Source organism: Anopheles marshallii, chromosome 2 (assembly GCF_943734725.1).
Source record: "Anopheles marshallii chromosome 2, idAnoMarsDA_429_01, whole genome shotgun sequence".
Lineage (NCBI taxonomy): Eukaryota > Metazoa > Arthropoda > Insecta > Diptera > Culicidae > Anopheles > Anopheles marshallii.
The window spans coordinates 67,102,541-67,130,022 of record NC_071326.1 but is presented as its reverse complement, the minus strand read 5'-3'; the positions used below and the strand labels follow the sequence as shown (position 1 = coordinate 67,130,022).

At 44.6% G+C, this 27,482-nt stretch overlaps 1 protein-coding gene across 1 annotated transcript in view; it reads right to left on the bottom strand.

The window, feature by feature from the left end:
- Positions 1-27,482, bottom strand: part of LOC128709154 (optomotor-blind protein) — a 108,373-nt gene that overhangs the window by 48,882 nt on the left and 32,009 nt on the right. The window contains exons 2-3 of the mRNA XM_053804139.1: positions 26,581-26,694; positions 25,909-26,062 (exon numbers count right to left, since the gene is read on the bottom strand). Of these exons, the coding sequence (XP_053660114.1) occupies positions 25,909-26,062; positions 26,581-26,694 (268 nt within the window). The remainder of the gene's footprint in view (positions 1-25,908; positions 26,063-26,580; positions 26,695-27,482) is intronic.

Below are 27,482 nucleotides of genomic sequence, written 5' to 3'. Positions count from 1 at the left end.
GGACGCAGTCGGATTGAAGAATTCTTCATTTTTTGGGGAATAGCTGCCAGGAGCCACTACTCTGAAATTGGAATGGGATTTTGAAGCACGGCAAAAAGCACTAAAAAAAACGACACAAAGACATGGTTTAAAGATCATCAAGCGTCGTATCAAATTATGGTATCGGAGATTCGTAGATCCCTTGCGCCCGCATCAGTCGACGACACTCTCACCCTGGTTTCCCCATCTATGCCCCCCCACCGAATTGCTTGTTATTTTATTTCGGAAAGTTTGTGTTGTTTGTTTTACGTTGGGCTTCCTTTCACCCTTCGTCCAGAATCAATGTTGCGGCTTCTTGATGTTGTACCGAAAAATTGAACATCTAACGCTGGACAAAGCAAAACCAGCATAAGTTCTACCCCGTTCGGCCTTGTGCCCCGCTTGACGCTCAACATATGTCAAGTTATTTTGTTTTACTGATTTTTATACACCCTGCACCCCATCTCGCCCATTTGGTCGCCCATCCACTGGAGGTTGATGGATGCCGGCACAAAGTTCGAAATAGAACGATGCCCGTCTCGTCTTCAAAAAGGGCTATGATGACAAGTTTTGCTTTTTCGTTCCCCATCTCTCATTCTCTCGCTTTGGTTTGGCCAAGATTTTTGTTTTCTTCGCTCCTCTATTGACAAAGGCAGTCGAAGACCACTGCTTGTCAGTCTTAGGACTATGAAATATAGTGGAAAAAATTGAACATAAATAGGATGTGTAGAATGTCTCGCAGACAGTCCCAGGCCTCCAACCCAATCTACTGCCGAAACATTCTGCTTGGAGCAGACAAGCATTTCATTATGTCAACCCTCATCGCTGCCGTCCTGCCTGCCGCTGGAATGGATCGCAAAGGGTGCAGCCCAGGATGCTGGGCCCGTTCGACATTTCGTCGATCAAGCGTTTGACGGTCGGAATGATGTCTATGCGTTTGAGAAGGGGGCCAACAAAAAACACACACTTACATACACCGACACATAAACTCCCCTTTGTGCCGGGCGGGAATACGGAAACACCATAAGCGCCGATCGAAACCCGGAGGACGTAACGGACCGAAAGGACCCGAGGATAATGCTGGGGGCGCCCAGGATGAGGTAAAATCAATCTCCCTCCACAAATGTCTTTCGCAGAACGTAAACGCATGCCTGCGATATCGATCTGATCTGGTTGTCGATGTGTCCTGTCGACTGTCGGAGTTGTGTTTCTTGCTGACTGTTTTCCCTCCCCCGTAACCGCTGCTTCCAAAGCCCCCCAAAAACCATTATTGCGCCATCGCGCTACTGCTGTGCCTTCCGCGTATCTGGGAGTTTATTTTATCCTGATTGCTCGTCTCGCTTGCTTCCTATTTCCTCGACTGTATTTTTGTTTCCAGCAACTGTTTCATTCTAAAAAAGCATAACCATTTCCAACCGTTCTTATGGTGCGTTCCGGCGGACGGCTGCTTGGCACCAAATGTCGCTTAAAGTCGTCTTTCGATGGTTGAACGATTTGTTGCGTCTCGTTTCGGCTGACTTTGGCTGACGGACTTGACGAACTGGCCCGGCTTGTCGTGGAGATTTCGGCTTGAAATCTCAGCGTGTGTTTGATGTTTCGAAATATTCCGCTACTGGCGCCTGGTACGCACCAAACAAAATGGATGGACCTTTGGGTTTGCAAGCCGAAATAACAACAGTTTATTTCCATTGCTGAATAACTCCTGTTTTGTGAGCTTGTGTTTTGCGAATAAATGGGTTTTTTTTTGCTTTAAGAATAAGCAACTAAAATTACTATTTTTTATGCACCTTAATGAAGCATTGCATGACATTTAGTTCAAGCTAGACAAGTGAACTGTCAGATGCGTTTGAAACCGCGGTCACCTACGATCCATCATTCAACTCACATCAAAGTGCTGTCCAGCTGTACCTGCTGGAGCTAGAACCCCTTCTATATCAAACATTACTGGCGCCACCAACAACGAGCCGTACCACCAGGGACCGAAAAAACTACCAATTATCACATTGACAAATGTCTTCGAGAAATCCGTTCCCACCGTACCACCACGGGCTAAAGCGAGCGGCTCGCGGAAGCAAAACCATCCATCATCTTCCTTTCCAGCCAGTGACACGGTTTGTTCTCCCTTTCGCGAAACCCAAACACATGACTTGATTAGGGCGGTGGGTACCAACGGTGGACCCGTCTGGTCGTACCGGCGATCATCTTCGATCATAATCGATATCATGATTTAAAGCGATCGCTCATGTAACTGGCCGCCAGGCGCCGACCAGTCCATCCAAACGCTGCGCCTTACATTGTACGGCTAATCTGCCCCGGCGGGATGGATGGACGGATGGGATGAAGAACGATCGCACGATCTCGGTTGCGGGACGAAACGGACGCCGGGAAAAAATGGGGGAAGAACAAAACAAACATGTAATTATATGGTTTAACAAAACGTCTACCCCGAAAGAAGACCCCGGGTGGGACCCTTTTGGGTATTGGAGCGCCAGCGGGTCATCGGACCTCGGGACAGGATCATAAATAATCAGGAAGCGCCGGTAACGAGCGAGAAAACGAGGGAAAGAAAGAGAGAGAGAGAGAGAGAGAGCGATGGAGAAAAGTACACAAAAGAAAAAAAGCAACCTTTAATATGCCATAAAATATCCCTGATCTTCGTGGCCTTTGCCGAGGCGCTCAACAACATTGAGGCCATCCGCAACCCGGGCCAGTTATGATGAGCTGGCGTTGATGGGTGCTCGGTGTTGTTATTATTCCATTAATAACTGTGGAATCCCTTCCGTACGTTAAAAAAAGGGCCTTGCATCTGGTGCTGTTCGATGCTAACGCAGGCCTTAAGCCGTCCCCGTTGCGAGAACCTTTCGTTGCAAGGAATGTAGATCACGAGTAATTGAATTGAGCCGGGTTTAAAGGAGGTTTACAAAAGGGGCCCAAAATCCCCTAGCTGGGTGGCATTGATCCTTCATCAACACAGGCTGCACTGATACGCGGCAGTACCGAAACTTTCACGCTATATTTCTATGGAAAAAGGCCAAAAGATTTGCTGCAGTAGAAGATGTATTAATTTGTCCAGTCTCCACAATTCACTGCACGGTTTAATGCTTCGATTGTAAGCTTACAGAGTGATGAGCAAAGTTTAAAGCCATCACAGAAGGCTAAAGGAGGTCAACAAAAGCAAAACAACTCACTTCATCGCGACTGTTGATGTTTAAGCTTTAACTAGACAACAAATACGCGAAAGGAAAACGAACCGAAACGAGCAAAGTTACTGCTAGCACCTAAACCTAGATTCGGACTAGGTGTAAGCACTCGGAGGTGTGTGTGTGTGTGTGTGTGTGTGTGTGTGTGTGTATTTTTTTTTCTATTCGCTTCTACCTTCTACTCATACAAAACCTATAAAGGATGATTTATGAGATTTTGATTAGATTACGTTTTATGGCTAATTAATTGAATGCTTCGTTGTTTCGTTCGACAAAAAAAGTGAGGTTATGCTGCGTCATGCGCCTGGCGGGGTTGTTACCTTTTGCCTAGGGCACCCTTCACGATTGACTTCACGAGTTAGCGTGGGGTTTGAGATTACTATTTGTTTCACATATTCTTTCATCGCACTTTTACGCCACCCTTAAAGCACAACATCGTTCGACGGGGAAGGTGATAATAATTCGTATGTAAGTTTTTTTTACGACAAGCTTAAACTTATTCGTTTTAAAATGATTTTAAAATAGTTTGTTCGGAAGAAAATTTAGCACGAATAATTATATTTTTTTTAATTCTTGTAATCCTCAGAATGGAGATAAATATTCATACCCTCGGATTAAAGTTACAATAGCATAAAATATTCAGAAGCAAACACCGAAAATAAAATCGCTGTTCTTCCTGTTGAACTGACTGTAAATGCGAAGCAAAAGCAGAAAATCTATCTTAACAGCAACAACTACCAAAGCCCGCAAGAATTAATTATCATAAACTAATATAAACACGAAGTTACGACGTTCTGTGTTTCCGTGTGAGAGCTTCTCTGCCGTGTGTGGGGTGGGCCTTCAACACACAAAAACGAATTAAATAAAATGCCCAAACGCTGGCTCCCCGTTCCGTTCCTAGATTCGTTTTGGATTAGTGGCAGGGATTTGTGGGAGGTCCATTGTTTCTGTCTGGGGTCCATGTCGAATCACCACCTCACGGTAGCGAGGAATGATTTTCAATTTTCCTGCCCCGTAGCGAGTGCCTCGGCGAGATAGAGAGATCAATTTTGGGGATGGCGATTGCAGCGTTGCTTTCCGACACTGTTCCGATCTGTCACGGAGCGTGTTTATCATCATCGCCGTCATCATCATGACCAATCATTAAAATCTGCGACATTTGAAGACACTGTCAGACACCACCGGCAGGACTCGGGTGAGCTTTGTGTATTAATTAATCGCACAGTTTGACGCGGATGTTTCGTTCCTTGCATACATAATTTCGGGACACCACACTAATCGACGCTGTGTGTGGCGCAAATGCGCATTTTGCTTGGATGGGGCATCATGATTTGGGGAGAGAACAATAATAATAATAATTTCAAGCAACCGCTTTATGCTAATGAGGCAGTTAGCTGTTAGGAGGATATTTAAATTTTGCAAATGTTGTTTTTTTTTCGTTCTTCTAATTTGCAATAACAACTTCAACCTGGGGTAAGTTTAGAAACTCACCCTTGATGGAATTTCAACTTTTTATTAAATTACACTCACACACACACACAGTTACACGCTGCCGCCTGCTAACGAATGCAAATGGAATCAATCAAACCGGGAGTGGTGGCCTGTCGCCACAGTAATAAACTCCGACACCGGCCATCGCGCTCGTGGTGACGATGGCGGCGGCATGAATTAAAATACATTCAACCACCAGCATAAAGGAGGGATGACAGTTTTATGGGAGTTGGTGCAGTTAAAAATGTGTGAAGCATTTCCAACGCGTTGGTCCGACGTCGGGCTGATAAGGACGCAGTTCTTCTTCTGCAGTTGCAACCTCCAGAAGATGCAGCAGAGAACATAACACAATTCTAGAATCGAAATAAAAATAAAACTAGGAAATCGACTTTATTCGTCCCTTCCTATTTTCACTGTGTGCGCATATCCGTTTGGACCACACAAAGCGCCCCCGAAACGCGTACAATACCAGTCCACCCATTGCTGTAGGAATTTGAATGTACAAATCAACGAAGTATCTTCGCCGTACCGGCACGGCACCCAGCAGGGTGCCTTTGCTGAATAATGCTGGTAAAATCGTGCCGTGGCATAAAAGATCGTCTGATGCCCGTCGGTGCGATTTTCCGTCCCATAATCGATTGTTTCGTTCAATGGTCGGGTGTATGTAGGTGTATGTAGGAAAATTATTGATTGTAGATTATGAAACGCTATTTGAAGAAAGTTTCGCTATTTCATACCTTTTGTATAAAAAGTACGTGCAATTTTCTCGTGCATTATTATTAAAACCATAAAAATAATCATAATTTCCACTTCAAGTTAGTTTAGTGTGCGTGTTGTTCTATGTGTTGCGTGTTGCAAAGTGCTTTCTGTCCTGGAACCTGTGCGCTACCAACCATTGGGGCAACTATTACCCGTTTGCAATATTGCACTTCTCCCTCAACACGACACTTGAAAAGGCACCTCGAGCGATGCGTACCTACAACGAGTGCATGTGGCTCGTGATTCGTTGCCCTGCATCAGCACTTCGCCATTCTGGTGGAGTTTTTGCACTTCATAATTCACTTCGAACAGTACATTACGGTGCACTTTTCCCGAGGTTGGCATTCGTACCGCCCGATTTCTCTTTACATGTGTGCCCCTTTTCGCTTGTTCAGTAGAAGTTCTTGCTGTTTTATTGTACACACGTTGGGTGTTTTATGAGCCCGAAGAAAATATAGAACTCGCTGCAAGGGCTAGTGGTGGAGGCGGAGCGTTACTTAGGAAAAGGTGACTAATTATTATCCTTATACATCGTGCCACAGTGTGCACTATTTGCTTTCAGAATTATTCTTGGGGAAGGTGTCTTTTCAACTTGATGTCTGTGTGCAGCGTTTCAATCAAGGTTGGTCGAACGATGGCACAAATCTTCCTGTTTGTTAGTGAACCCTGCCACATATGCTGCAGCTCCGTAACTATCTTGAGCGAAGTGTGATTCTAAAACTTCCGCTAATGTGCAAAAGAGTGAAAAAAATGCTACAAACCATATGCTTTAATGACAATCTTATGTCATTATACAATATGTCACCATTACAATGTGCAGGGTTTCAATGCAAATAATGAGATGCCAAGTTCACTGTGGAAGATCACACTTCCACTGTAAGATTGCAATGTTCCACTTGCGGGTTGAAACATTCTTCTCGGTGATTGAACACTTATCGCAACCCTGTATTCTCGTGAGATTGTTCTAGAAGATATTAGAAAATTTAACTTCCTTACTAGAGACATTTCCTTACTATTCATGTCAATATTAGCGCTTGGCGAAAGAAATAGAAACCGAAATTAAAACAATGCCCATCACGTCCCATCGGCCGCAACCCGCAAATGGAAACCATCTTGAGAAATCGAGATTCTTCTTCGCGCTATTGTTGGCTTCTGCTCGCGCCCAACTGCAGTCTCGCGCATTCTCGCAACACTTCGTTTCATTCGCTCGCACTGGTGTGACGCTTCGCTTATGGGCAGCGTAGTAGTTTACTCGCTTGCTCGCCTTTCCAAATCGCTAGCGCGAGAACGGGCGCAGCAACACACACACACACACACACACACACACACACACACCCGTACGCAATGCGCCAAAAAGAAGAGCAGGATAAAGTTCTCAAGAAAGCAGCAGCACGGACGACACGACGATGACGACGCGATTTGTAATTTAATATTGCATCAAAGCGAAGGCGCGCGCTCGAGCGAACCCGGGACCGAACCCGGTTTCGATGCTTTCGCCTGCCCCCATCCGTTTTTTGCATCCGCCAGTACATGGATCATTTCGTTTTTTGTTTTGTTTTTCGGAAGGGTCCCCTCAAGGATTCAGCTCAAATTTTGTACGAATCTCTTTGCCAAGCGGCAATGGCAAGAAGAAATGCATCGCACCGTAAAGAAGGTGGAATGAAAAATGGTCAAACGATCGTACTTAAATCCAACACCGTGGACAAACTGACGTGGTCGCGGGACTTCATTTCATTCGCTGGTCGTCCGTTTTATTACCGGTCCTTTTTGTCCGGATTGCCGGTCCCGCACTAATGCCAGGAATGTGCGCGGGGAGCAACGGAAAAAGCGAAGAGTGGAACCCGCACCCGATGGACGGTAGAAGAAGCAAAACCGCCCAAAACGTTGCTCCGTGCCGCGTGCTGTGTCGTCGCGTCCGGTGCACTCACTTGCGCTTTTGTGTGGCGTCCCGGGGGTTTCTTCTTTGTCGGCCGTTTGGCCACGGAAAGGTGGAAAAGGATGATCGAACGATTGTGTGTGTGTGTGTATTTTTTTTGCGTTCGTCCTCCCATCGAATGAACGCTCCGCCTTATAAGGTGTGGCCGCCAGTCCGTGGGTCATGCGAGAAGACGCGAGGATGTGCTCCAACATTATAACGTCCAACGGACGGAACCAACCACCAGAGCGGCTTCATCTTGTGCAGAAATATATTTTTAATACAAAAACTCAAATATGCCATTAAAACGAATATAAAATAATTTTGTTTCACGGTTTTATCCGTCCCACTCGCTATATCATGTCAGATCAACATACAAATTCACTTGCGACTTTGGAGTTGAAAACCCTCCAATCCGTTGCTTTAAACACAATCAACACGATGTGTGCACGGTACCATGGCGACCGAGTCGGTCGTGTTGCAGGCCCGAAAACGGTAAGAAAGTGTAAATTAATTCCACAATAATTGACGCGCTCGACATGTTTCGGACGCACGGACGTGTGTCACCGGACCGGTGTCTTGGTGTTTGTAGCACATGGGTGCCCGCTAGTCCGGTTGGTCCGGTTGGTTTGGACGGACCCGCAAAACAGCATGACCAGAAACGGCCCCGGGTTGGAACCGCCACGAAACCCTCCCTTTCGCAGTGGTTGGCGATGGCGGTCACGTTCGAGCTGCTCGGTGGGGATGGTGGTGAAATAAATGCATCCGTTGATACGACATGTGTGTGATTTGTGTGTGCACGAATTTGTGCACCAGTGTGTGTTGCAACGTGTGCGTCCGCACGCGGTAGAACGAGATGGAAGCTGGGCGAGAAAATACTAAGTGCGATTTTCCGCACGCAGTTTTACCCCTTTTTTCCCATCACGTGTACACCATGTGCGTGTATATGTATATGTGTTTTCGCGCCGGCGCTTGGTACATTTGTGTCGCGAACGTGTCACCCAACCGTCATACGATGGAAATTTACCCTTTTTTCAAGTTTCTTCATTATTATCTTAACTTGTTTAAGCGTAACTTCTGATTCCTTATTTTTCGGCACTCAACATGCTTGAAATTATTTTGCGAAACACTTTATGAGTTAAATATTCAAACACGAATATCAAACATTAGACAGCCGCTCACAGGTACTTGTGAAAATTTATCTTTTTTATGATTATATTATGTTCATTTCAATAATGCGTGAATATCTGATGATGGCAATATGTTGATTAGTAAAATAACCTGCATAACTCGACTTACTCCTTTAACTGAACTTATTCACTGCATATAAAAACTCAACTTATTCCCCAAATATTGCACACCTAATCCTCACGGTCATTCTTGGAGAGACACTTTTATTGAGGGCTCTTGACATTCGTTTATGTCGGATATCCATGGACAATTAATCCGGTTGTAATATGTGCCAAAAGGGCTGCATTTACGAATAATTTGTAAATCATTAATTTGTATCAAAGGAAATTTGTAATTCCGGGAAGATTCTACTTCTACTTCTAATTGCGTTTATTATTTCTTATCAAGAAACATCTCCGACCAGGGAAAATCACGTAATAAATGCTTCATATACCTGTCCCAGCTGTGAGGCCCATAATTAAAAACTTCATCAAAAGTACATTACATTGTTTGGGCAAACAACTAACCACGAATTGCGCATTAATTTATGGACATCCAGTGTTCCCAACTGATTAAGCTCTTAGCATCGTTTGTAAGCGACACCTTCCCATGCCACCACCGGCCATGCCCGTTACAAACCCCTGCCCAAAATCCTCTCTTGACAAAAGCCACCGCATCTAAAACGCTTCGATAACACCCAAAAACAGCACAAAACGATAACCCAACCCGGTCGGCAATTAAACATTACCCATTGCTGTCTGCCCCTTTGAAACCGTTCAGACAAACCGTTCCGGATGCCACGAATCGCGAAAAAAAAACTCCATCATCTCGTCTAATCTTTTACACACCAGCACCAGCACTAATTCCCACGTGACGTGACGGTGCGCACCCTTTCGGGCGCAAGGCGCAAACGCCCGACAGCCTTTCGGTGACTAATTGGGCCGGCTTAGCGATGGGATTTTGCGGTCGGTCTTCGGTCTCGATGCGAGCATTCCCGCTGCTCGATTGTGGTAAACTTGTCATCTTAAGTGATTGAGCACTAGCATTTTTTCCTTCACCCCTGTGTACCAACGAAGCGTAAATTACAAATGGAAGTGCTTCACTCCCGGTGTCGATACTATCACTTTCGAACGGATCGGTCGGGTTGGTTTTCCGTTTTTCGCCACTCGGAAAAGGAATTTTCATCCACAACGCCACTCTTGAACTTCAAAAGCAAGAGAAAAAGAGATAGCGACTGGGAAGATTCGTTAGGTTTTTAGATCACCGAGGATATTTCTACCTTTCAATCCATGCTCAGCCACCGGTACCTTATGGTGTCTGACCTGCCAATCTCGAGCGCCGATCTATGGCTGATTGATAAAAATCAACCACCATCAACCAACCCGAAACGGATTACCATGCGACAAACCAGCTTGCGGATGTAATTAGGATGGTTGTATTGTTTTTGAATGCGAAGTACAGTTAAGTAGATTAAATGAAGATATATGCGATCTTTCCCCTCCCGTATATTACAAATAAAAGGAAACAGATGGAACTGTGAATCGAATTTAATTTTGAGAAGATCAAGGAGCCGGTTGTGTGAAATTGATACAACTGTTACTGCAAGGAATTAATTTATGAATTTCCAAAACCCCAAACACCCTTCCAAACATGTTTAGTAACACAATTAGAATTGCTTTGCACCTTTGTTTGTTCGAATTCCTCACTTGAAGTATTCTTGGCTGATCTAAAAAAAATGAATATGGAACAGTGTGCCACCAATAGGAACAAAATTAATAAATTTCATACAAACAACCGTAGCATTCCAACGCCCAATTTAAGAACCCTCAAGGGTCACTACCACTCCGGAGCTTAGCCGTTTTCGTTTGAAGTTCACTGACTAAACCAAAAAAAAAAACAAACACAGACAAGTGGATGACTTTACGGTGCAGCTGAGAAAGGTGATAGCTGAAACACAACGGAAAAATGAATGATGATGCTGAACAACGCTCTACTCACGGCCAAACAAACACTCGGTTACAGTTTTCCAACGCTGCTGAGGTGTCGGACGGTTTGATTTGCTCATTAATTATAATCTTTTTCTTCGCTCTGAAATGCCTGTTTTTTGTAGCGAAAATGTACGAATCGTCTCGTGCACTTACGGCTTAAAAATAAAACCTCTGGCGATAAGTGCACGATGGTGATGCTGATAAAGATGAAGGTGAAAAGTAAAATTTGTTGCGAGTTTGTGCTGATTGCTTTTAAGTATTCGGATTTTGATATTTGTTTGGTGTTTCCGTTTTTTTTATAGCTCCACTTCAAAGATTTGGAGTGATATTTTAAAATTTCGAAGATGGTAGAATCATCACTCAGGTCACACCTCTTACAATAAATTTGTAAAATTTAACCTTTTTCAAACGGCAAATGTAATACTTGTTAAGCCAGAAGAAGACAAAAAATTGCAAAAAAAAACCTACAGTTTCCTAACAGTTCATTTGTACAGCCAATATTTTAAACCTAATCACCACAATCACCTTCTCATCCTCTGGGAGTTTCACCCGACCGGGCTTTTGTTTGGCCTATCTAACAAACCAATTTTTGTGCACTTTGTAGCTTTAAGTAAAAGTCATCAATTATAGGTAGCCTAACGTTCGTGGAACCTAGGCTTATCCACCGCAAACAAGCAGCAGCAGCAACGACAAGCGAAGGCCCAAAACATCCCCCGTCCCGGCGGGAAAAACTGTTGAGAAAAGCGAATGGAAACGTGAAACTATTTGTAAATTATTTATGAGGTGGATATTGTTATTAATTATCATGTTGTTCCGGGGCACAAAACATAAATAATATCGCTAATTACTCGCGCTTCTCTCGCGCCGGGGCTAGAAAAGAAGAACCGGCCGCGTTACTGGTTGGAAAATAAAGAAAACATCAACCGCATGGCTAAGAAAGCGTAGGGACCCGCTGGTATGTGTGTTTTCCTTTTGCTTCTGTGTAAATGTTGACCCCTGGTTCGCATTTGTTTGAGAAGTAAAGGAGGCGTCCTACAATGTTGTAAGTAATCGGTCGGCCCCGCAACGGATCGGTCGGAGCGGAGGGCGCGTTTCGAGCAGGTGTCTGAGAAAGATATTTGCGCAATTTCGTCGATTTATAGAAGCAACGAGCAACGGAAGACTCGATCACCTATCCGTGTCCGCTGTTGTTAAGAGGATGAAAGAGCGAGAGAAACCTTTTGAGTGAACATCAAAGTTGAAGAAAACCAGCGAAGAAGCTAAAAAAATAAAAGAATTTTTGTAGCGTAGTTGGAGGAAATATGAATTGAAATGATAAAACAAAGAGAAAAAGGGGAGAGTGCGAGATAAGGCGCGAATGCACCAACACACACGAAGAACATTTTCGCCCATTTTTCTATGCGGTTCCGAGGAGCCAAAGGCAGGAACATTCCAACGCTACCGGAAAACCGGCGCGCATACTTTTCGGCGCTCCTGCCGATTAAAGTGGTTCCGGTTCGGCACAGCGAAGGTATGAGCTCGTAGCACCTTCACGTAGTACCACACTTTGACGCGAGATGTAGAAAGAAAAAAAAACATAGCGGCAGTAACAAACCACTTTCCCTTCCCGTCCGGGGAACGCGTTAAACATGAAAATGGAAAAATTCTTTTCCCGCATCCTAGAGGTGGTGGTGAAAAAATGTGTAATAACTTGCTCAGGGGGCCCAAAATCATCCAACCGTGCCAAACAAACTGCCACCGAGGCGACGTGCCGCTTTTCCGAGAGCAACTCAATTTGGCCGCATCGTGGAGAAAGAAAGTCTTCCCGCACCTCGGTAAAACTATACGAAGATGGAGGTAATGTTTTTGCATGATTGGAATATTTGAACTATATTCTATATTCGTTCCCTTTGTAAAAAAGGAAAACTGTGTATTTTTCACAGTTTTTGGACGAATACTGACGATGGGATGTCGTTCCTACATACACCTTCCTTAAGGCAATGGTAAATCAACGCGGTGACCTAGTGATGCGTTGCAATTTTTATTGCATTCCTGTCCGCACTCCCCGGGCTTGGCGAGTCCATTTCACAATTTCACTTGGCGCCTCAGATTTTGCATTCTAATAATATCCTATTTCATATCGTCCCTCGGATGTGTTCCCGTTCCTGTCCCTTACACCCACGTTTAGGATAACGTTGTGAGCTGAAAATCATTTATGTACTCTGCTTTCGCTGACGTATTTGCTTGTGCTGCGCTCCATTAACAGCGCGCCGAGTGTAATTCATTTTGCGACTAAACCGAGACGATGTGTACGATGTGACGATGGATTGCGACACATGAAATTATGATGGATGTGCTCGGGATGGCATTTGACAAGGCGAGAAATATGATACACGGGAGAGCCGTGGAAGTGTGTTCCGTCCTTAGAATATGAAAAATGAGTGGCAAAGTTATGCAAAATGTCATGCCTTGCTGCTGTTACAATTATCACCATGTGTGTTACATCATACAACATTTACCCATAATGGTTAAGTAAATTAACAGCACGCTATAGAAACGCTTTGTAAGCTTCGTCCTCTCCGGGACGTCCATTTATCTCGACCATGAAAGATCGCCATACCGTCTACCTTCCATCCGACTGAGCTGCTGATACCTATCATTGCGTTATAATTCTTTCTCATCATCATCACCATCATCATCATCGTTATGTGCATAATTCATTTCAAATTCGAGCTATAATATCCTTACACGTATATACGTTCAACATGATGTGTTTGGCGTGCATTTGCGCTTTTCTTAGACCAAACATGGCCACTTAGCGTATGGCGATGCAGTTGATGAGTGGAGAGAGAGAGAGCAGACGGATCCATACCACACAAGGACTGCGTGTACGTGCAATGCCATCCGACAACGACAGGGTGAATCATTTAGTAGCAATCATTTAAAGTTGTTAATTATCTAATTCATTTATGGACATCAGGAAGTGTGAGGATGTACTAGTGTTGGCCTGATGTGTTGGTGTTGCCCGTTACACAACCTCGCTGGGCCTTAGTCACGAATGAAGGCGATTTAAATTAGCTCAAAAGTGTTAAAAATTTTATTAAACAAATAATTTAAATACAATTTTTTTTATGTAAATAGTGGTAGGCCATGGGTTTGCCACACAAATGAAACATTTTAAATATGTATCTTAATATTCTCAACAACATAAACCCGTAAAATACTGAAAGGTTTTCCTGAGGAAATAGATTAACTGGTATGCAGTCAGTGTGGTGAGAATAACCGATATGGTACTGTAGTTGTTTGACTTCATTTAAAAAATCGACCTTTATGTAAGTAATAAAATATTGCACAAAAATGAATTCTGTTTCGCAAACAGCACCGAACCACCCTGTACTGAACAATACCACTTTCCGAGGTGTGATTTCATGCACCTTCTTTAACTACTTCAATGCGTCACAGGCGAGGTAAGGACGAAGAATCCCATTAGAGGCAAAAAGCCTCGATGCGCCATACATGCAAACCAGCTCCAGTCCCCGTTACGGCAGAAGGCTTACACGGGATGTATTATGGTACATGGGTAGAGCGAGGAGTCTTTATTCAACCCCTCGGAACACTTTTTTAATGCCTTCTTGTTCTTTCGTTCTGTACATAAATAGATTTTTTTGCCCCCTCCGTTGTGTTGCACAACAAGCGTATGTGCAACGCTTAGGGAAGTAGAGCCTAATCCGCGGCCATATTTGCAGCGCCATCATTGTGGTCCGTGCGTCTAAAGTTCCCGTCGTCTATTGGTGTTGGTGTTGCAGTGCACCAGGACTATCACCCCTTTCTTTTTCTGCTCTGTTTGCTGCACTTCCAGACGCATTCACACCGTCAGCTGTCAGAGCCTTACCGGATATACGGCCCGGACGACATTCATGTGCACTTCTGTAATGTGCACGCTAGAGAGATGCAATTGGCTTTTGTTTCTTTATAATAAAAAATAAACATCTATTGCATGATATACACAATGACGAATGGTGATTTACAAAAGCAAAAAAGTACAAATCCGTCTAAAATATTACGTGCTAATGATTATACGACTAATAGTAAAGTTCCCCACAAACGCCTAAAAACCCGTCGGACCATAATGTGTGTGTGTGTATTTGCCTATCTGCACTCAATTAGAATAAATCGGCCAGAGAATTAAATTTGCCCATAACGGTAAGAAAAAGCCTTTTGCCTGCTTTCTAAATTACCTACGCAACATAAAACACATTTTGAGCAAGGCACCAAGCGCACAGCACTAATACAACACAACTGCAACAAAAAAAAAACGTATCCTTTCGTGGTATAGCAACGTTAACAAAATCAGTAAATTCATCGCCCTCTGCACGGGTGCGGGTGGTCTAATTAATAATTAACCCCTAAGCAAAGCCTCACTGATAGGCGACTCGCCTAGTGCGAGAACGTACATAAAGGCATGAATTATGATCCACACTCCCCCGGCGCATTTTTTGGTGGCGTCAGTGGTAAGTGTGTACCGCCGGTACACGTGCTTTACGTGCCCACAAACCAACCAGCGATGGTGGGGTCAAAATTAATAGACCTCTTTTAACCACCTCCCACGTACGACGTAGAACGAAACAGCACGGGGAAAAAACACCTTCTCGCGCAAGGGTAAAGATTCTGTTGGCAGATAAATTTGTGTCACGAAAAGTGAGCTGCTTTGGCCACATTTCACTAGCACACTTCCACACACAAAACAACACCCCAGGTGGGGTTTTTTTTCCACTTTACGACACTAGATACGGCGTTTGGGTGTAACGATCGGCCGGTTTATGCTTCCCCCTGGTTGGTGTGCACCTTATCGAAGGTGTTTCTGGTCGCACCTCGCACCGAACGCTTAACAATAAATATTTGTCAACCGAAAAGTGTAACAACCGTAAGCCCAACACGCTACCATCCATTTCGTTCGAGGCATCCGAGCGGCGATGGCCACGTTCTCCAACGGACGAATAAAAACGAATAATCGCAGCTAATTTTTACCGCCCCGTGAAAGTGCGTGCGTGTAATATTCACACCAAAAACTCGGGTTTCGGAATGTTGTCACCACAAATGCCCTGCGTACCGTGATGGCATTGTTACAGACAAAGCCAAAAAACCGAAACACTCACACGCGAATGGTGTGTAGGAATCCATCATTGGTGTTTCTTTTTTTGGGAATATAAGGTCTACAAGTAAGTTCTTAGCGTTTTATAAAAGTTATTACCAGATAGTAGATCTCTTGTATCACATTAATTGGTTGGACATCTGTCAATACGATTGCAGCATTATGTTGAAACAATTCTATCAACGCAAAAAATTTTACCTGCAAAATCATGGTAAATTTAGAATTTAAAAAAACACTTTGTTCAGTTAATAATTAGTTTTATTATTTAATTTGAAGAAAGCTTAACAACAAAGAAAAGAATCTGAGGATTGGCTGCAAGCGACTCCATCGCCACCAAAGCGAAATAACCACACGTAGAAGCCGTGCGATGTATGCGGTGAGACCAGAAAAATGTCACATATTATGAGCCACTTCTAGTTGCTCCAAGCACTAATGGGGAACGAAGCGAGCATTTAAAGCAAAACTGGGCAAAGTGTGAGAATTCGACGATCTTCACGACAAAGGACGACCACACGTTGTTTTTATAGTGAAATACTAGCTGGACAATTGTGGGTGGAATATATTCCTTTTACTATGACTATGATTTGTTTTCAAAGGCGAAACGTTGTATTAATCTTGGATAAATTGGACAAACATTTCATCTCTGATGAACAATTGTTTGGGTAGCAGCTCTGCAGTAATTTTGCCCAATTAATCTTCAATTTACCTACAAAAAAACATATTTAACTTTTTTGTACCCCCAATAGTAATGCTCGTAAAGAAGCAACATAAACTACTCATAAAGAACAACAGCAACAAAAAAAAGTGTGAGAAATATTTGCTACTTAACACCCGTTACAATCGCTTGGAAAAGAAACGGAAAACAACACCTCGAGGAAAACGCTAGCAAATATGTGTTCGAAACGAAATTTGTCACCCAAACCCCGTTAAGGGGGTTGTAATTTACGAGCTAACGCATTCCCGAAAAATATGTGTATTTGGGAAAGATGTAACGGTGTACGAGAGGATCGGAATACATACACAAACACACACACACACACACACACACACAATGGGACATTACGAGTGGATAATCGTGACGATGACGTGAGAAATGATGAATGTTTCCTCAGTGGAACCGGGAGTTAATGGAGTAGCACCCTGTAGCACCCCATCCAGTATCATTGGGTGTTGTTAGAAGGTGGTCAAAATTGGCTCACTAAAACCTCCTCCACGAGACACAAGGGGGCCCACGTGTGTCCTGTCCGGTGAGTGGTGCTACAATCGAATCCACGCTTAATGAGCATTTGTTTCCGTGTGATGGGTTTTACGTTTTCGTTCCACCTACCATTGCTTCGTTTGTACGTGTTCATAATACTTCGATGATGCTTGCTTATGGCACAAAAATTGAGTCCCTGCAAGTGGACGGAAGTATGTTGGTCACGAAGAAACGCGTGAAATACAAACAGCACAGAACGCGTACGGTGCTTTAGTAACGAAAATCACACTTTTATTGACACATTGTTCAAAACCACGACCACGGGGCTGCGATCGTGGGAATCGTTCCCGCTTTGGTTGGATGTTCGGGTTCGAAGCGTTGAAGGAAATTGGCTCGTTTTAATGAAATTCAACCCACCCGCCAGCGGTTACGGTCGGTAATTATGGGTATTAAAAATATGAAGAGTCTATCACAGGCCGTGCCTGATCAGAGCTGGTGGTGGATATTGTGAGTTATTGGATGAATTCTTAGAAGAAGTTCAATGGAAAATTTAAAAAAAGTTCCTTCTATGTTTAATAATCACCTCGCGTACTGAAGTGAATGCATCCTGCACTGCGTACATCTCGTGGTATTCACCCTCGTCCCAGTAGCGTAACGCATAACGCACCACCTCTCATAACTGTTTGGCTTCAGCCACCTCTACAGCACCAAAAACGAAGGGCCCGCTGGTCGGTTTGTAGTGTTTGTTTTACAGCTAATTAGATTTCCGAGGTGTGATAACGCTTTCACGGCAAACAAAATGGCTGCCGCGTTGGCACACACCCATTACAACCTATCTTTTTCACGATGGGTGCCACGTGGTGATCAATCATTTTAAGGGGTTTCCTTCGCGACGACTAAAAGTGTTTATCTAATGAGCGTGGTAAAGGATGCTGTTCGTCTAGAAAACAAGTTCCATGACAGCAACAACTTCCGGCAAACTTCAATCGCACTGAATCGGAGGAGACAACAACAAAATTACCACAAAGGGATAAAACAGATGGACGGTTAAGATAGATGATTGTTCAACTTTCAGCCGACACGCGGGCAACAGATCATAAGAAAAGATCAACCACTTGTCAAACGACGAGATTGGTTCGGTAAGAAGCACCTAGATCAAAGAGATCTTATCTGCTCTTGCATGCGTAAGCGTCGGGAAGTATCCACGCGCTTTAGGTTTGACTTCTCGACTGCACTAGCTAAATTGTTTTGTTTGATTAAAACGTTTATATTGTACTAAACAATGTTTACGCTTTGTTGGACATTGTTATAGAAACATCTGGACTTGATTACTAAAATTGCGCCAACCACCTTCAAACCCCCTGCAAACACATATTCATCATCCATCCACACACACCCGAGGAAGATTAATGTGATCCATCAATGGGGAGTTTGCTGACCGCCACCGATCGCACCCCTACCCGTCTTCTGCTTGCCATAAAACACCCCACAGATAATCGTGAAATTAACTTGCACACAGTCACCTCAAAAGCAAAAGAAGTACCGCCGACCAAAAACAAAAAAAATAACTCCCCGAAATATGTCTTAACTGAACAAAAAACCTGACAACCCAGGAAAGGGAAGGGCGACATAGTTTTGGTCATCGGGATTTTAGGAGCACACACACACACACACACCCGAAAAAACAACATGTTCCAAAGCCGACGCCGTCCACCATTTGGACCCCTGATCCTGCCGAAACCGATCAGTTCGCTAACGGTGGCGGCATCATTTTCGAAGCGTTCTTTCCATCTTGCTGTTTCTTCTGGCCATACCAAAAAAAACACCCCTGCTCTTCCAGCCCGTTGAAATCTGTACACAAATTCGAATTAGCTTACATGTCACTTCAAAACGCGACGAAGTGTTAAGGTTTCAACCCGGTACCCCGGGGTTTCGCTTTTGCGATTGGGGACACGATTTACACTTCTGTCCGCTGTCCAAAATTCGTTTCAATTTTGCCGAACGATTATGCCGGTGTGAAGTGTTCTGGCGTGGTGGTTTGTGTTTTTAATACGCACCGAAATATTCGAAATTGAATATCACGCTAGAATCAGGCACTATGAACGTTGTGTGTGCTGGGCGAGTTATTGGATAAACAGCTGAAAAAAATTAAATCAAACCCAGTCGGGGACCTGCATTGTCTACGGGCTTGGTCTCATTCATTTCACTATCTTCACTTCATCCATTGATTGACATCGTTCACATCATGAACGAAGCTCGTTCGCTTCGTTTCGTTGTCTAATACTTCTTCGTTCGTATAGAACCATTCTTAAGACGTGTACGCTGAGCGCGTTCTTAAGCAACGCGACGAACCATTTGAATTCGACATTGAGCAAAACATTATGCAAACCTTCGCGCTCAAAACGCGCCCCGATCGTGATTATGATTGTACGCCGAGCTGGAGGTTTTTGCACGCCCCCGGTCGGGTGTCGCCGGAATAAGTGATGAAGAAAATTGGCCCTATTATAAATATGGACGGCTACCGGTGTGGCATACCTAATGAGACTGGACGTCAGTCAAGGTGCGTCTTCCATCGGCCTCCATCGCTGCACGAACCGCAGCGACGAACTTGTGGACCGGGTGTGGGTGCCGGTGCGTGCGGAGCGGTTTTGTCCACAACGGAGCGCTTTTTGTTTGATTTCTTACCGAACGGGCACGGGACATTTCAACCCATCAAAGACGCTCCCGGGAGACGATTGTCCTCGAATAAAATCTCCGCCTTTGATCCGAACCAGTGAAGTGTGCAGAGGGATCTAGGGGCATCTAATTTCGCCAGCGACCAGCGATTATCCTTTTGCCCGAACGTTTCGGAACCCGGGGGGTTTTTACGCTCCATACACCGGTAAGTGATCGTTCCGATGTCTATTTCCGTGCCGACAGGCAGTCACTTAAATCTATCTGTCCTTTCTCGGGACGCTCTGGGACGGGACCAAGGTCCGTATCCCAAAGGCAATAAGGACGAGTGCCAACTACATGCTCCACTGAACCCGAACTGGAACTTTGGTTTTGCACAGCGTGTGTGAGTGCGCGTGTGTTTCTAGAGATGTCCTTTGTTGCGGAACCAACAACCGAGCGGTTTGGGTCACGTGTGAGTGTGCATGTGTGACATTGCAAACGCCCTTTCATGTGTACCAGGGGACGCTTACCGAAAGGATAATTTGAGCTAATTTTAAAACCACACCAAAACCTCCGAAATGATTTGCAAATTGGGTACTCGATCCGTTAAGGTGAAAGAAGGGTGGTTTATGCTAGTGTCGGGAAAATGCCTGCTGAAAAAATAATAGACCAGGGTATGTAGGGCTAATTTTACGCGCCATCAAGCTCAACTGTCATGCGTGTTTCACGTGATTGAAGCTAATGAAGTGAACGAGTTAACGTTGGAAAGCCACATTGGAAGTGTGGCTAATGTGTGCTTTTGGAGCGAAATAAAATCATTTGAAAAATATATTACAAAAGTCCTAGTACTTACAATGTTTACAACATTTTTCAATAAACGTCCGCGATGTCTAATCGGAATACCCACCGAGAATTGGTAACGACTTAATCCTACCCAACGTTTCCAATTGTAGATCGAAAATATAAAATACATTTCACCTCAATATCGCTCCCTACCTGCTACGTTTGGCAAACATCAAACAGCTCGCTGATCAAGTGCAGTAGCAGCCGGCTACTGGCCGCCGAAAAGCATTGACACGCAAACAGAAAAGACTCCTAACCAAATTTACACACCGCCCAAATGGCGCTTCCACGCAACGGGACAAAACAAAGCGCTTGCTCACACGTATGCATCTTGGTGATTCGATACCACCACGGGCGGAACGATGGCGTCAGCGAAGTGCGCTTGGAAATGATGAATTGCGCTGAGCAAACCGGGAACCCACGAGAAGCGAGGCAAATCGTTCTAAAAAAAAAAACAGCGAACTGTCAAAACGGGTGAGAGGTTTTTGTTTGCGCTCAAGATTCATTTTTCCGGGCACCGGGCGTACATGGGGTGTCACGGGAAGGTGACAAGTCAATATTGAAATGCACCCATTTGCTCGTCCACTGCACTCGGGACTCGGGTTCCGGGGCTGTTTCTGTTGCGCGTTGCGTCCCGAACTTTTAACCAAAGGAAGTAATGATACGGCAAATAGAAACGAGAAAACGGTTGGCAGAATCTTCGTTGGCAGGGTAGGTTGTTTGTCTGTTTACATAGCCTTAATGTACTGAACGCGTCTGTGTGCTGACGGTGCAGCGTGATTGAATGGGAAGGCGGCATTCGTACCGTCAAAGAATAGATCACCATCAACTGCTGATCGGGGAGTTTGTGACACTTGCACACAAACAATACGCAATGTATTGTTGCTTTCTTCATATTTCGTTGAACCCGAAAAAAATGCACCTTTGCCCCTTTCCAGCGAACACTACGATTGAAATACGTCGAGTTCTAAAATTGTTCTAAATTTTTTAGTACAATGTGCATCAGGATCTTTAGCACACCCGAGCTAAATGTGATCTTTTTGAAGTTCATTTTTACTGCGTTACATTCCATCTAAAGTGGTAATGTCTGGCGATATCTCTATCGCTTTACCAGCTGGCGGGCGCATTATCCTGCTTAAGGGTTGAGACATTGGGCAGAGAGCATTCAATTTCCAGCTAACAGATAATGGAACCGATCCTCACCCTAATCTCTCAATTCCATCATCAATTTGTGCGTTCCTACCGACTACACGGGCGCTATTCAACTATTACCTGGTTGCCTCCTTCATTGCATTATCCTTACAAAAGAATCGTCCCCAGTTCGATGACAGTGGCACAGATATGTATGCCAAAACCAGCCCAAAAACTGCTCTCTTTTTGCGCTTGCTTCTCGCTAGCCACTGCTCTGTTACCGACTGCGGTTTTCTCCAAATTTTCGCGCAGCTCGCTCGGGGATGTCGGGGTTATCGAAATGTCTAAATCTAAATAGAATTTCAACTCAAGCGCAGCAGCAGCAACAACCGCGGTACAGACCGGTACAGACGGTGCTTGCAAATTCAGTCAACCGTTTACCGACACAATAGTGCCCGGAGTATGCTGAAGAGAGCAAAACCCCCAGTCGCCATTTACCCATTACATCCCATGGTGCTCGACCTAATTCCAAGCCAAGCCAATTTCGGCTCTAGCAGCGTGCAGCTACCAAAAAACCCTACCGAAAAACCCGAAACCGAAAAGCATCGGATGCAAGCACCACAATTGCCCTGGGCATCGTCGCTTTGTTCCGCGGCGTCCGTTTGTACTTTGCCGACCTGCGGTGAACATTCTTCCAAGCAGGCGACTCAATTACCGTGCCCGTATTGCTTCGCTATCCCAGGTCGAATCCTTACGGCATCCTTCTGCCAGCGAAGAAGCTTTGCAAAGTCGAGTACCTTTCCAGGAACAATGGGATCAATGTCTAAATAATATTCCTAATTTTCTAAAACATTTCATTGTGCAACGAGGCTGCCTTGCGGCATGGTTGTGGCATGCAGGGATGTAGAAACGAGGGCAGCGAGCTGACAAGCCTCCCTCATAGCTCCGGGAGATTTCTGCTACCGCGCGTTTCTGATTCGCAAGCTGGCTTCAAGAAATTGAACTATGCGCCTCCGGTACTTCTACCGATGCGAAGTCAGAGTTCCTTCCGAGGAGTCTGCTTGGGTGCTTGGCATTTTTTGTTGCCACTCTGTACGGTGTTCTGGTTCTAATAGTTCCAGCTCTTTTTTTCCAGCGATCGCAACTACGCAAAGGATATAAGCTGAACGCGGTAAAACATGACATTACGGGAAGGATCCTTCAACTCTCCGCTCCGCTTACGCTAAGCCGTACGTTTCTCTTACGGGTCCAGAGCTGGTGCATGCTAGAAGTGGTCCTTTCCTATCGCAAACGTGCTAGACCTGAAGCCTCCTTTCTGTCACTCAACGAACCAGTGAACCGTTTCCGAGCCGTTTTTCTTATCCTCCAGTGGTACGTTTTGCGGTCGTCCTTCGGGTGCTACGGGTCGGATCGGATCGATGTCGCTGCCGGCAAAAGTAAACTGCCTCATCGACCACAGATGCCACCACCAGGACAGGAACAGGGTGGCATTACATTTTTTATGGGTGTTTTTATCGGTCAGATGTCCTACTATCTGTCCCTTCTACACTGCGTTGCCTTCGGTTGAGGGCGGGCTGCTGGATTAATGGCATGTCGGAATAATTTCCAAACAAGCGATTATCGCTATTTTACTATCAGTGTCCTCAGCTACCGAAGTATGCTAGGCGCACAGATAGGCACAGCGAACGACCAGCAATCGGTAACCTGCTACTAGAACTTTTTTAAAGGGCTAATTCTCTCTATCATTCGTTGGGAAATAATAAAAAAAAACTCGTCAGGATACCTTTTTGACCAGCTGTTTCGATAATTAGAAAGGTAAGAGCGATAATCTATCTGTCACCCACACGGCCGGGCGTTTGGTTATAACTTTGGGAAGGGCCTTGTTTAGTGGCGACCGACTGGGTGCGGCGTTCAATCCGTTCCGACAATGTCCTCAGTTTTGTCCGTTGATTATAATTTGTCTTATAAGAACATTAGATTCAAAGTAAAACGAAAAGAAAAACGATCTTTATTTGCATGGATCGCACTGCTCAAAACCAGTAGCTGACCACGGTAGTCTAATTCTCTATCGAAATCAGACCATGGGACGTGTGTGATTGTGCGATGAGTGTTTGTTTGTTATTATCATGTTCTTATTCTACTCGCAAATTAAACCATCCATCAAAGATGGCAAAAAACAACAACTTCAATGCAATACAACCGCCAGTCAAGGAGAAGCATATGCTAAGCCCGTCCGTGGATGTCCGTGGATCCGCACCGCGGGCCCGTCTTTATCATCCATTATGTCGGACGCTTGTTTTAATTACGCTTTTGCGGCTTCCCTCTTTCCTAGTGGCGAGGCAAGGTTTTTTTTTTGTTTATTTGATCCGCTCCATCCCGAACGATGGTCTATTATTTGCTTTATTCCGAGCTCCACGTTACCGTCTTATTTGTGTGTCGTCTCGCATTTGCGTACCCGTGTACTCGGTTTGCACAAGCGTTTGATTTCGTCGTCCGGTACCGGGTCGATTAGCCGATTTGGGCGTAGATCTTTCGCAAACCGCTCGCCAAAGCGTACCTCCCTCCATCCTTTCGCTTCGTTTGATTATTTGTCTCCCTGTACGTTTGTTTTTCCAAGGTTCGTTTTATTTCTGGTTTTATTTGCTTCTCATATGCTTCCTTTGCTTCCGCAGAAGCAGTTTTCGGTGGCCCCAAAATCGACGGTCATCAAATGGTGCTACCGGTTTGACAGGCCATTTAGACAAATTTGGCACAGCAAACATGCGCATCAGCGGGGAACTCTTCGGTGGTGAAACCGTGACCAATGTTATCAGTGGTCGCGAGAGATCTCGGTCGATGTTTGGCTTTTATAGTGGTTAGTGGTGAATAATTTTTATTCGTCTATTATACCTGACCGCCCCTGAGGAAGGCACTGATTGGCGATCGTTATCCCATCGCGTCGACCCGGTGTACTTGAGACGTGTTTCTGTCTTCTTAACAATATTGGAACAAAATAAGTACTACACGGCTACACAAGTTTACACAGCTAATCCTTCAGAGTTGTTGATAGCAGAAGTCTTTGAAGTCCCTCAGTAGGAGTGGAAAGCTTAGCTGGTGAGCGTTTTATTGTGCGGACACCTTCATCATCTACAATCTTCTATGCGGTTCTGTGAAAGATGCTTTCTGATCGATTTATTCTGTGATCGTTTTATTCTGTTTATTCAAATATTTAATAAATCAAACATTATACAACCATTTAGACAGACATATCTCCCTATAACATCTCCATTGTTTTGATGGCGATAATTCGCATGCTACAAAACCATATCTCAATTAACACACAACCAACTATGGGCGAGCGATTTTGCGCTACCAACAACACGCAGCACAATTAAGGCAAGATTTACAAACTACCGATCGCATCGCATCATCGTCGTTCCCATGGACCACAACCAGCAGCAGACCCGACCCGAGTTGCGTTTGATTGCTCTGTAAATAAGCTTATGCCTTTTTCTACTTTCATGTTACCGCCACATGGAACGCAAGGCGATGATCTTCCCAAAATGCTTCCCCGATTAAGGCGTACTATTTATTGATAGTAAACACAATTAACCGTACAATCCTGATCTCGTTGGGACCAAGTGTGCGTGTGTGTGTGTGTCCGTGAGCTGCGGCGACGAACGAAAAACAAAAATAAATTGTCACACAGAAACCCAACTACTTTGTTTGCACTCGGACATCTCGGCCGACCGAGGGATCATTGGAGGAAGCGATGGGAAATGAATCAATACCGCAGGCAAATTCAGTGGCGGTGCTTCTGGTTGTATGTTTTTGAGTCGATTAAGCTAAGCGCGTAGTGGCTTAGATTAAGAGGACACCATTCTTTCACCTTCACGCCACCACTAGTGGTTCGGGCACGGTGGGTAGAATGGTGATGCTGGGTCCATTAGCTTCAACAGCGATCCACACACGCATCGCACCGCACAAGCAGTACAAGACGGTCGGCATTAGTTCAAAGTGAAGTGCGGTAGTCTTCGCCGACAAGGGACGATCATAAAAACGACGCGCTTTCTTTTTACACTCGCCCTCACCGTTTAATGGCACGTTAGATGTGGTCATTTCTTGGTGACCTTACTGGCACGGCAGGTCCCGAGCAGAATGGACACTAATGCACACGTGCGACAACTCCGATCGCTCGTTCGCTACTGGAGTTTGAGACATTTGTTGCTGTGGCTTTTAGCTCGTTACCTACTTAACCATCTATTTTTAATGGGTCCATAAACTGGGAAAGTCCCTCGACGGTGCAAAAAGTTGTCCTTGAGTTGCGATTTTAATTCCTTTTTTTTTGGTTTTAGACAATCGCAAATAATTCATCCAGATGACAAAAAAAAATGAGCAGCAAACGAAAAGAATCTCTCAAGGGTACTTACAAATCCGTGCTTATCACTAATGTTGTTGGTAAGCTTCAGCTTGTGAAACGAGACCACCTTCTGCATCCACTGTTCGCCGGTCGATGGCGAATCCGGATGGATGTACATGCGCTTCGGCATTTCCGGATCCGCCTTCCCTGCCACCATCCACCGGCTGTAACAAGAAAGAAGAAAGCAAACCACAATTCATTCCCAGACAATCTGTGCGTGCTTCATTGTGAAACGAAACAAAAAATAGAATTTAAAAACGATAGTTGAATGAATATTTCTAGAATCCTTTTAGAACAATACTTCGACGCGTGCCAAAGGTCAGAATTTTAAATAGAAGCCTATGCTTTCTCCCTTTTCTTACACTTTTTGATAAGGATGGCACACTTTATATAGGTGGACATGTTTGGACTATAACTCAAATTTCCTAATTTCATTGTCCCAAAAGAGAATTTTAATTTTCGTCAACTTTAAACTTTAAAAGAGTCTACTTCGATCGAATATTACACAAGCCTTTCCGAGTGGAGCCTAACTCCAGTGTAGACCTAGAATTCTTCACTAATTGTCTTCAGTGTAGACCAGGCTATTTCACAGAACAACTGATCCAAAGGATAACTATAAGAAGCTGTTAATACTAGTGCATTTTGTTCAACTGCCTACATTTATTCCCTGACGGTAACTTACCTGTTGTGAAACTTGTACCGGTAGTCATCCGCAGCCACGATGTCGAGCAGCAGTATATACTTTGCTTTCGCGTCTAGGCCGGACACGCGAAATTTCATCTGCGGAAACATTTGCCTGTTGGAAGAGACGTAGAGAAGCGAAAGGTAGCGCATGAGTTTCCAGCGAGTGAGTGATCGTTTACGATTGGTGAGGTACATCTTTGCAGCAGACGCTAAAATTAAGCAATAACTCTTAAACGCAACATCGTAAAATGGTCCCCAATCATAAAATCGTCTCATCGTTGCTCTGGTTTTCGCTTCGTGTGGCAGTAACGCTCAGAAACACATCTTTCAAAACTTCGCTGTATTAAACCGTTTTATCACCACTCTCTCATCACAACCATCAAACACGGTTCACATCGAGGGCTGAAAATTGAATATTTCCTTACAGTGGTTGCTTTGCCAAACCATCTCACGCGTGTCAACAGTTTTTGCACAGTGAGCGTCTCCGTACGTCACACTCAGCAATCCGTCAAACGCTGAGATTTATGTCTAAACCACGAAAGACGGTGAGCGGCACCCAGCTTTTTCGGTAATTTACACCATTATCACTATGCACCTTCACTGGTGCCGAGCGCACAAGATGGCGTGCCGGCCGCATAGCCAGCCACGCACTGCGCGGAGAACAGGAAACGCTTGTTCAAGGGGATTTTCAAGGTGTCTATTGAATTTATTTTGCACAAGCGATGGAAAACGGGGTGCGGTAGGGTGTGCACTGTGGACGAGGTAGTGTGTGACGACCATTTTCCAAGTGTGGCTCGTAAAATCATCCATTCCGGCTTAAATTTAAACACTCTGCTGCTCGGCTGGCTGTCACTTTCCGGGGGAGGCCCAATGCCGCGCAGCGAGGGTGAGGCCCATCAA